General features: G+C 37.8%; 1 protein-coding gene across 6 annotated transcripts in view; it reads right to left on the reverse strand.

The window, feature by feature from the left end:
• ATF2 (activating transcription factor 2) overlaps positions 1–12,379 on the reverse strand; it is a 93,673-nt gene that overhangs the window by 57,305 nt on the left and 23,989 nt on the right. For all 6 annotated transcript variants that reach the window (XR_010135887.1, XR_008522860.1, XM_054549525.1 and 3 more), the window contains exon 3: positions 3,835–3,909. Coding sequence is in view for 4 of the 6 variants with exons in the window: in XM_054549525.1 (XP_054405500.1) it covers positions 3,835–3,866 (32 nt within the window). In the remaining 2 variants the exon portion in view is untranslated. The remainder of the gene's footprint in view (positions 1–3,834; positions 3,910–12,379) is intronic.

Raw genomic sequence — 12,379 nt, forward strand, 5'->3', positions numbered from 1 at the left:
ATTAAGCTAGAGGACTTTTATTATCAGATATCATGACCCATTATAAAATTACAATAATTAAGACACTGTGGTATCAGTCCAATGATAAACATATAAAGAAATGGAAAAGAAAGGAGTACAGAAATGGAACCACACATAAGGCTACCTGATTTGTACAAATGCTCAACTGCAGTTAAGTGGGAAAAGGATGGTCTTTTCAATAATTGGTTCTAGAAATTTTATATAGCAAGAGTACTTGACTCAACTAATAATAATTATGTAATATTCCTTTGACAAAAGTAGTTTATCAGTGCTTTAGATCAATGTTTCCCAAAGCATGGTAGCTATCATAGAAAAAAGATTTTTAGCCAAATAAATTTGGGAAATGTTGAATGTGTAGGCTTCATTTTACAGGACTTTTCAGCACCTTAATGTTATGTCAATTAAGGATTCATAACTTTAAAAAATGCCCCATGAATTCTATCTCACATTATACAAAAAATTAAGTCACAGCAGGTCATAGACCTAAAAGTGAAAGGCAAAGCATAAGTTTCTAGAAGAAAAATAGGAAAGAATCTTCATGATTTTGGAGTAGGCAAAGGTTAAACAGCACACAAAAGGTCCATAAAAGAAAAGATTGATAAAACAGATTTTACTCTTCATAGTGTGTTTTATTCTGTTTAAATTATACCTCAATAAAAAGCAAAAAAGAAGCAAACAGTTATTTAACCTAATACTAGGAAAAAGACAAAAATTATACAGGTAACTACATCCAGACAGTGTGTTCCAGGAAACCTTACAGAAGCTTTGAGAAGGACACATACTATAAAAAATAATTAAAAATAAAAGAATATGTACAGTCAGCCCTCTGTATCTATGAGTTTTGCATCCATGGATTCAATCAATCTTGGATCAAAAATATGTGGGAAAAAACTGCATCTGTACTAAACATGTACAGACTTTTTTTCTTGTCATTATTACCTAAACAATATAGTGTAACAACTATTCATATAGCATATGCATTGTAGTAGGTATTAAAAGTAATCTAGAGATGATTTAAAGTATATGGGAGGATGTGCATAGGTGATACGCAAATACTACACGATTTTATATAAGTAACTGGAGCATCCTCAGATTTTGGTATCTTCAGGAGATCCTGGATCCAATCACCCACAGATATTGAGGAACAACTGTATATCTAAAAAAACGACTGATTTTCACAGGACTCTAAGTAGAAGTGGAGTAAGAGATTGAAAGAAAAGCCTGGCATACAGCAAACCAGTAAGGGCTTGACAGACAAGTCATGCAACCCAACAACTAAGAAAATGCACTCATCTGAAAACTGGTTAAAAAAAAAAAAGAAAAAAGATCAGTGTGTTTAATCTGCCTTTTGTGCATAAAATGTATTTCCAGTAACCAAAGAGTTGATGAAGGAAAAGTCTTTTATAGAATTTCAACAAGTGCAGAAGAATAAAATAATTAGAAAATTGCCACTTTAGCTGGGTGCAGTGGCTCATGACTATTAATCCCAGCACTTTGGGAGGCTGAGGTGAGAGGATGGCTTGAGCTCAGGAGTTCAAGACTAGCCTAGGAAAGACGGCGTGACCCCGTCTCTACAAATAATTTAAAACAGCCACTTGTGGTAGTGTCGTGGTAGCGTCATGGCGGTGCACGCCTGTAGTCCCAGCTACTCTGGAGGCTGAGGCAGGAGGATCTCTTGAGCCCAGGAGGTCCAGGCTGCAGTAACCTGCGATTGTGCCACCGCAATCCAGCCTGGGTGACAGAATAAGACCCCATCTCTTTAAAAAAAAAAAAAAAAAAAAACCATCCTGGCTAACACTTTCGAAACCCCGCCTCTACTAAAAATACAAAAAATTAATCAGGCATGGTGGCGGGCACCTGTAGTCCCAGCTACTCGGGAGGCTGAGGCAAAATGGCGTGAACCTGGGAGACGGAGCTTGCAGTGAGCCAAGAGCGTGTCACTGCACTCCAGCCTGGGCGGCAGAGCAAGACTCTGTCAAAACAAAAACAAAAACAAAAACAAAAGCACTGCCCACTTGGTCGCAAAGGCAGAGCTGGGAAGTTCTCATAACCAAATCTCAGTCCAAATCCCCGTGACCCCCATCTCAACAAAAAACTTAAAAAAAAAAAAAAATAGCAGGGCATGGTGGTGCATGCCTGTGGTCCCAGCTAGTGAGAAGGCTGAGACAGGAGGATCCCTTGAACCCAAGAGGTCAAGATTGCAGTAATCGGTGATTGTGCCGTGCCACTGCACTCCGGCCTGGGCAAGACAGAGATCCTGTCTCCAAAAAAAAATAAAAATAAAAAAATAAAGAAGAAAAAAGAAAGAAGAAAGAATGCGGAGAGGGAGGAGGAGGAAGAGACGCAACAGGAAGAGGAGGAGGCTAGGAGGAGGGAGGGAGAAGGAAGGACGAGGGAGGAAGGGAGAGAAAAGAGAGGGAGGGAGGGAGGAGGAAGAGAGAGGAAAGAAGAAAAAAGGAGGGAGGAAGAAGGGAGGGAGGAGGAGGGAGGAGAGGGAATAAGGAAGAAGGGAGGGAGGAGAAGGGGGAGGAGGAGGAAGAAGTGGAAGAGGAAGAACACCACCACTTTAATCCCTAATGAAATAATGGATCTGGGCAACTATCATCAATGTCTGATTTTTAAAACCATTAGGAGAAAAGTTGATAGGAACTTCACAATGGTTGGACCAGGCTAACAGCATCTGAATTCACAGATTAGTCTTAAATTAACACCAAAGGTTGTTAAGGGTCGGGGCGGGGAATGTCAAAAGTCAAAAGTAATCTAATCAAGCCTCCCTAGCTCCTACTACAAGGAAATTCAGGAGACAGAAAAAGAAGTTAAACAACACCACCAGGAGGCAATCATCCAAATCCAATACAGATATTTTCAATTTACAATGGGTTTATTGGGACATAACCCCATCATGAATTGAGCAGTATACTGACTGTATTACTTTCCCACCATCGTAAAGTCAAAAAACACTGAGATGAATCACTGTAAGTTAGAACAAATGACCTGGTCTCCTCAACAAGTAAATGTCATGGAGATAAAAAGAAGAGCAAAGGAAGAGGGTTACTGTTTTCCATTAGAAGAAATTTAATAAACATACAACCAAATTAAGGACCTTTTTGGATCCTGATTCGAACAAAACAAATGCAAAAAGACATCTCTGAGTCAGGATTACTTTCCTACTTTTAAATTTCGATTTAAAAGTTCTCAATTAATTATCCCATCCATCAACTTGTTTTCTTTCTAGAAATTATATATAGCAAATATATTTGACTCAACTAATAATTCTGTAACACTGTTTCTTTTTCAAATAGTAGCTTATTAACCCTTCAACAGCAGTGCTCCCCAAATCATTTCAATGGGGATGTAAGTAGACACTAAAGAAAAAAAGGTGTGGCCAAATAAATCCGGGAAATGCTGAAATATACTTTTCTTTCTTTTTTTTTTGGCAGGACTCTTCACAGTCTTTAATATGCTAATGTAAAATGACTAGGGGAGCACCCAGAGTATGGCATTTTTGCCACAGCTATTTGCTATTTGAACACTTTTTCACAGAACATCCCATGGGACTGATAGAACTCATTTTAGAGGAAATCAAAACCTTAAAACATGTTTATGTCTGTCATAGCTAAGTGTATTTAGATACTTTTAATTTGATTATTTAAAAACAAAATAGGAGTATCAGCTAAACTCCATACTAAATAAGTGACTTGTTTTCTATGGAAAAAAACACCACAAATACTTATCTAATAGAAACAAGCTATAAAGATTTTTACAACCCAAAATGTAAAAAATGGCTAAAAATACCAAATATTGCACACATACCTGGCAGAATTCACATGTAACTTGAATTTCATAAGTTGAATAACTTATCACATTCTTTTTCTCATGGCAAGAATACTGAAAAACAAAGTGGTTTCACACTGTTAAAAATAGTTCTGAAACACTTCTTGACACACAGTAGAAAATAAAGTGCTCAAATTACTCTCTGTAACACTACTGTCACCCCAAAACTAGTCACTATTAACAATTTTTATAATAGAGTACTGCTCTTGAAATATCAACACACCTACACAAATATCCTAAACATAGGTATTAACATATCCAACTCCACCAAAGGGATTAAAAGTGGAAGAAACATTTAATTCAGCCCTTAGGGCTGTGGTTGAAGGGCAGCCATTAAGAGTAAAAAAATCCTTACTTTGAACACTGATGAGAATGATGCAACCTAGTAATTCCATGTTTCTCTTCAGAAAGCTTTTAATTTTAAAAAATGTACTTATTGATATTCAGCTTCTCAGCCTAATTCATCAAAATTTATTTGTCCCACAATGTAGTTGATCTATATAAGCAGCTCCCATTTGTATCAGCTTAAGGACAAGTACAGTATACTGAAACTACTCAGGTTAATGACCCATTTTTAAAACTCCACCAATGGCTTCACCTTATAGTCACTGAAACCTCATCCAGTGGTAAATAAGAGTAACTATGTGGTTATCCAAATAAGCTAATGGTGCATAGAGGAAAATTGCATTTTTCATAATTTTGTTCATAAATGAAGTTTCAAGAATGTCATGCTCAGAAAAATTTGGTAATTCTTGTGGGGAAATGCCTAACTAGCCAAAGTTCAGAGTCCTGGAGTAAACGTAGATCTGGTATAGGAAATAAGAGAGAAAGTTTCTTCCCTTGTCCCATGCAAAATTTTTATCTGAGAGGGTTCCATTTCTTCATTCACATTCAACTTTACCACGCTGTCTGCGAGGAGAGGAAAAGGAACACTAGAAAAATCCAAGGAAATCTGTAATAGCCATGCTTCTGTCATTACAAGTAGAATATGAGCTCTATGAGGGCAAGGAAGCGTCTGTCATTACAAGTAGAATATGAGCTCTATGAGGGCAAGGAACTTATCTTTGGGTTAACACCTACAACAGCGCCTAGCTGAGTTTAGTACAAGGAATATTTAAACATCAACTATACACAGACACAAAGATGAAGAAAACGCTCCTTGCATTTGAGAAACTTTCAGTCTAGAAGAAAGAGGAATATTGAAGTACAATTTTCAATTAATTTCGTAGGAATAAGAGTTAAAATATTATGAGAGTAGAGAGGTAATGGAGGGATCAATCTGATAGCTCTAGAAAAACTTCTAGAGGGAGTTAGCCCTTGGTACCCTTCTCCTTAATCTTTTCTACTCTCCACTATACTGTCCCCCTCCTCTACAACAAGTTTCTTACCTACACAGCAGCCTATTTCTTAGCCAACAAATAAAAACTCCATTCCCTTATTACCATTTTCTAATACCTAGCTAAGAGAGTTAATAAATATTAACAGTTCAAGCACCCTGAGACAGAAACAATAACAATTCTGGGAGGCTTAAATGCTATCTCTTTATTAATCTAACTGAATCTAAAGCCTATAAATCCAGGCTTATCTCCTTTTTATTGCAGTGTTGCAAATACGCTCATAACAGAAGCCTGGAAGGGAGGTTTTGTTGAGCTATAGATTGTTGGAGAAGTCAATGACTGCACATAGACAATTGTTAATATATCACATTACTCTCTGGCAAGTATCTACAATCTATACTGGTAGGAAAATCAACTGTCATGAAAAGCACCCAGGAGAGTTCTAGGTAAAATTTTTTAGAAGTCGGCTTCTTTGATTTCTCTTAACTCTTCTAACATTTCTTTATCTTCCTTGCTTTTGAGTTTCCATTTTGTACTTGGCATGAGTACTTCTTGCTAGATGCTGAGGATGTACTGGCAAATCAAGATAGATACCTGTCGTCATGGAGTTTCCAAGATAGTGATGGGGCTTACATTAACTAATCAAGCATCCAACTCAGAGCTCCTTTTCTTACAACCTCAAATTAAGAATCAAAACTATCACTGAATACCATAAATACAAATCTGATTACTCACTTAGTAAATCCTACAGACTCAAACTTTTAGGTATACTTTGAGAGATACAAATTTAGCTATCATTTATATCTAATCTGACCTCCTTCTAAATGCTACTTCCAATACACCATGGCCCATTTAACAGTATCAGACTGCCTGCCATCCTGTGAAAATCACCCTCAGTTTGCATATTATTTTAGCTCTCCCTAAAATATACCCTCCCAAATGAATGTTTGCCTCCTTTGATATTACACTGTCAAGGCCCACTTCAAATAACACTTCCTTTGTGATACCTTCCCCATAATCCAGATTGAAAATTTCTTCCACAAGCTATGTTGTTTATGCTTTGCTTACAGCATCCACATTATGTTCTGTAATGTCATCTATTATATAATCTGTGTGCTTCTCCCACCCCATTCTACTGCCTACTACTTCTTGAAGAAACATAACATAGCCAAAGGAATATGAGCTTTTGAGTCAGAATTGGCTCCAAAACCTGGTTTTGTCACTCGTAAGTTATACAATATTGTGCAAGGTTCTAAACAACTTTGCACTTCAGTTTCACCAACTATAATACAACGGTAGTATCACCTACCTCACAGTTGTTGTAAGCATTTTAAAATAGTATATGTAAAGTATATAGCACAATGCTCGGCACATGAGTACTGGATAAAATGGCAGCTGCAGTTCTATTATTTCTGTTATTAAAATGATAAGGCTGTCTCTATTCATCGTTGTATCTGCACAGTATCTTACTTGCTAACAGCAGGCATAGAGTGATTGTTAAATTGTTAAAAGAAATTATATCAGTTGGATACATTTTTAAAAATTAAAAAAACTGTAATTTGTAAAATGTTTAAGTCCATATTTACTTCACATGGAAATAATAACTCTGCATCTTGGAGAGGCTACCAACCTCTATGCTCCAAGGTTTTAAAGAAATAGATGGCCAGGCACGGTGGCTCATGCCTGTAATGCCAGCACTTTGGGAGGCCGAGGCGGGCGAATCACCTGAGGTCAGGAGTTCAAGACCAGCCATGGCCAACATGGTGAAACCCCGTCTCTACTAACAATACAAAAATTAGTTGGGTGTGGTGGTTCATGCCTGTAATCCCAGCTACTTGGGAGGCTGAGGCAGGAGAATTGCTTAAACCCAGGAGGCGGAGGTCGCAGTGAGCCAAGATCGTGCCACTGCGCTGCAACAGAATGACACTCCATCTCAAAAAAAAAAAAAAAAAAAAAAAAAAAAGAAAGAAAGAAATAGATTACATTAAATACCACCACCCCTGGGTAACCTAAAGTTCAAATATTATGAAAAATCTAAAACATGACTTTCCCACTTCTCAGCAAATTGTAAATACTTCCATTCCAATTCTTCAATACTGGTGAAGGCATCTTAAGTAAATTGCTGAAATATACTCAGTCATGAACATAAAGTAAAATGAAGGTTAAAGCAAAATGCCCAAAAAGTTAAGCTAAAATTAAAGTGCCATAACAATGTGTGTAAAAAGCAAAATAATGTAACTCCCTCTTTGAGAAAAAAATAACAAAATACATCAGGAAATCAGGAATAAATTTAAGTAACAAATAATCTTTAATTTCATAGAGGTAACTATGAAGCAGTCACTGCACAGATACACATAAGAAAAAGTGTCCTCATTCCAAAATGTTTAAAATGCCTTGTGGGTTTAAAAAAAAAAAATCAGCTAGGCGAAAATGCCAAATCAGACTGCATCTTGGATTTGCTCTTCTTTTACTAATAACTTGGTTCAAAGTGACAATGGCATTCTTAAGCGAATAAAGAGATTTTCGTGAAAACTACTGATACTACAACAATGGATGAATCTCAAAATAATTATGCCAAGTGAAAGCAGACAGTCAAAGAAATCATATTGTATGATTCCATTTATATAAAATTCTAGAAAATGAAAACCACAGCGACAGAAAGCAGATCACTGGTTGCTGAGGGACAGAAGTAGAAGGAGTGGGAGGGAAGGGATTACAAAGGGGCATGAGAAAACTTTTGAGGGTGACAAATTTCTCATCTTGATTGTGGTGATGGTTTTATGGGTGTATACATATAAGTCAAAACGTATCAAGCTGTATACTTTGAATATGTATAATTTATTATAAGTCAATTATACCTCAAAAAGCTGTTTTTAAAAGGATATCTTGAACTGTTTGAAAAATATATAAATCCTGCCCAAGGTGCAATGGCTCACACCTGTAATGATAGCACTTTGGGGTGCCGAGGCAGAAGGATCAGAGGCCAGGAGTTCAAGACCACCCTGGGGAACATAAGGTTCTGTCTCTATGCAAAAAAAAAAAAAACAAAAAAGCAACTTAAAAATTAGCCAGGCATGGTGGTATGTGCGTGTAGTCCTAGCTGCTCAGGAGGCTGAGGCAGGAGAATCCCTTGAGCCCAGGATTTTGAGACTGCAGTGAACTATGCTCTTGCCAATATACTCCAGCCTGGGGGACAGAGCAAGATCCTATCTCAAGAAAAAAAAAATATATATATATGTATATATATATGTGTGTGTGTGTATATATGTGTATATACACACACACACAAATATCCTTAAAATATGAACTTCAAGGTTTGTGAAATAACCTTCCTGCCATAGCTGCATGAAGTCAAAGACCAGGGCTAATGACCATTTGACCATTCATAAATGGTATCTGTTAATTACTTAAGTCAGTGAAACTCACCCTAGTTTTTTTCCCTCCTCCTATCCCACCATGGGCTGGATTCTTCATTTCACATCCTATAAAAACTCAGCATAATTTCCAGGTTTGAAATGGCAACTTTCTCTCCGTCTCCTACTGTGCAGGGGCTTAACAAAGTTCCCCCGGTACTTTATCCAAATTAAATACAACATGAAGCTTTATTTTCAACACTTAAAAATTTCACCTAGGTATGTGGTTCTGGTAGAATCAATATAAAACTATAAACATATTTTTCTTTTCTTTTTTTTCCTTTTTGAGACGGAGTCTCGCTCTGTCGCCCAGGCTGGAATGCAGCGGCACAATCTCAGCTCACTGTAAGCTCCATCTTCCAGGTTCACGCCATTCTCCTGCCTCAGCCTCCCAACTAGCTGGGACTACAGGAGCCCGCCACCATGCCCAGCTACTTTTTTTGTATTTTTAGTAGAGACAGGGTTTCACCATGTTAGCCAGGAAGGTCTCCATCTCCTGACCTCGTGATCCGCCCGCCTTGGCCTCCCAAAGTGCTGGGATTACAGGTGAGCCACCGTGCCTGGTCCCTATAAATATATTTTTCAAATGTGAATCTACAAAAATCTTAACATGTATGCTATCTACATGTGTTACTTCAGAAAAAAATAAATATTCCTCCATACAAACTGTTGTCTCAAACTTCAAATGAGAAATATGACCAAAAACAGCTCTGGGGTAAAGAGCACTAACAATTGCTCCCAAGATTAGAGGAAGAGATGGAACAGAAAAATAGGGAAGAGCAAATCCCTGAAAATTCTAAAAAAGAAAAGAAAAAAACCTACAAAATATATTGAGGTAATAGGCAGTTATTTTAATATAGGCATAAGAGGATCCTATGAACTGAGAACACTTGCTTGATGTTCTCTGCTGCAGAACTTAGATCAGTACAAAAGTGAAGGCTTCCTCTTTCCAGTTTTTTGTTTTTTTGTTTTTTTGTTTTTGAGACAGACTCTCGCTCTTGTCGCCCAGTCTGGAGTGCAATGTTGCGTCTCGGCTCACTGCAACCTCCGCCTGCCAGGTTCAAGCCTCCAGAGTAGCCGGGATTACAGGCACGCAGCACCACGCCCGGCTAATTTTTGTATTTTTAGTAGAGATGGGGTTTCACCATGTTGGCCAGGCTGGTCTTGAACTCCTGAACTCAGGTGATCCACGCCTTGGCTTCCCAAAGTGCTGGGATTACAGGCCTGAGCCATTATGCCTGGCCCTCTTTCCAGTTTTGTAAGATAGTTCCACATACAAACATGAATATGTTCCTCATATTTTCTCTATTTTATTGCTATAAAGCATGTTATTTTAGAACTCCGTACTTGCTTAAATTCTACTTTCAATTTTGTTTGTGACAACACATAGCAATTTCTGCTATTAGGTATCCTGTATAAATGATCAATCTTACATAATTCTAAAAAACCCTAAAGCTGCAGAAAGAGAGAGAGAGAGAGTGTGTGTGTGTGTGTGTACGTGTGTGTGTGTGATCAATCTTACTTAATTCTAAAAAACCCTAAATCTGCAGAGAGAGAGAAACAGAGCGACAGCGAGCGAGCAAGCGAGAGAGAGAGAGAGAGTGAGTGAGTGTGTGTGTGTGTGTGTGTGTGTGTGCGTGTTTTAAGAGACAGAGTTTTGCTCTGTCACACAGGCTGGAGTGCAGTGGCATGATCATAGCTCACTGCACCTTGAAATCCTGGGCTCAAGTCATCTTCCCGCCTCAGCTTCCTAAGTAAGTAGCTGGGATTACAGGCAATGCTACCATGCCTGGCTAAAAGCTGAAGTTTTCATTGGCGTTCAGAAGGAGATCACTTGTTATATCCTAATAATGTAAACTAAACTACACCTAATGAACTAAGGCATTATAAGGAACTTTAAATCTGCTCCAAGAATAATACAGAAGAGCAAAAAGAAAATAAAAGTTACCTTGAATACTACCATTCAGAGATAACTACTGTTAACATTCCAGAGTACATAGTCTAGTCTTGTCAATGCACGGTGATACAGAACTTTATAAATTATAAAAACATGACTCTATGACAAAGAAAAAAAGAGGAAAAAATATATAAATAGTATTATAATTTCCTCTAAAATGCAATTATCTAAATTCTGCCATACAATTAAATAGTAATGTCATTAAATAGATGTCATTTTTAACAGCTATATAGTACTCCATCATATAATTATTAATGGGCTTTTATCATTAATGAATATCTTTGGGACAAATCTTTGTGCAATATCTGTAATAATTTCCACAGGATGAACTTCTAGAAGTGAAACTGCTATATCAAAGTAAAGGCATATTTTAAGGCTTTCAATTTATATTGCTAAACTGCCCTCCAAATATACAGTATTGATTTCTACTTTACCAGCAGAGAAAGACCTCATTTCTCAATACCAACACCAACAGTGGATATCATTTTTTAACATTTTTGTCATATTGGTAAAAAAACTAATTTTTAAGTTGCATATCTTGACACACTAATGAGGTTGAACTTTTTCATATATATAATGGTCATTTGTGGTTCTATGTAAAATGCCTCCTCTGCCCAGCCCCTGCCTTTTTTTCAAGATGAGGTCTTGCTCTGTCACCCAGGCTGGAGTGCAGTGGCATGATCATGGTTCACTGCAGGCTCCACCTGCTCAGGCTCGAGCAATCCTCCCACTTCAGCCTCACAAATAGCTGGAACCACAGGTGTATACCACCATCTCCAGCTAATTTTTACATTTTTTGTAGAGACAGGATCTCCCTATGTTTCCCAGGCTGATCTCGAACTCCTAGGCTCAAGTCATCCTCCTGCCTCAGCCTCTCAAAGTGCTAGGATTACAGGCATGAGGCACTGCACCTGACTCTTTGCCCATTTTTAAAAACAAAATGTTAGTTAAAATTCTCTCACTTGAATATAGAATATAGGCTTTTTCTTATGACATGGATTTCTGATCGGGCACCTCGTCGTTAGGTTCCTAATATAGTCCTAACTATTCATTTTGCAAATGAGGAGACTGAGGTCTGAAAGGGTAAAATGACTTATTCAAGGTCAAAAATGGGACAAAAATATTTCTCCTGCTATTTTACAACTAACAACTATACAGAAATTTTATGTAAACCACTTTTAATAGTACAGAGAGACTTTTAGAATTTCTAGAGTTATTAGACAGGCTCATTATCAAATGGAATCATGTATTATAAAATGCCAATAAGAGAATAATAAAGAAAAACATTTTAAGAAAAGATGAATAGAAGAAAATGGGAGAAATTAACTGGCAAAACGCATCTTCCAACTTAAAATTCACATAAAAGTTAAGCCACCAGAGAAAACAAATACAGAGTGTCTGCACAAGAGGTAGCTCAGACAGGCTACCTGAGGGCAGCCCACTGCAGTGTCTGAGTCTAAGCAGAGTGAGAAAGATGTTCACTGGGGGATAGATGAGTTGAGCATTGGGCTGGGAAGGAGGTGGTCAGCCCTGCATTTAATGTTGGAGTCTCAGAAGGATAAGAAAAGAAGGGAAGGCAGCCTGATGTGAGTGTGAGCTGTCAATGCCCAAGTGGGCTAAGGCGGCATCCACATGAAGTAAAGGATAGGAGTGGCACTAGTCCAGCATAGGGTGTCAGGACCCAAACAGGAAGACACCCACTTGATGGAGAGGAAAGGAGAGTGCCTGATGGCACCAGGCAATTCATTATGTAAATACGTGGATATTGATCAAATAAGTAAATATATCAAGGATGTGCTAGGTAAGAGTGAATTCAT

The sequence above is a fragment of the Pongo abelii genome, chromosome 11, assembly GCF_028885655.2.
Source record: "Pongo abelii isolate AG06213 chromosome 11, NHGRI_mPonAbe1-v2.0_pri, whole genome shotgun sequence".
Lineage (NCBI taxonomy): Eukaryota > Metazoa > Chordata > Mammalia > Primates > Hominidae > Pongo > Pongo abelii.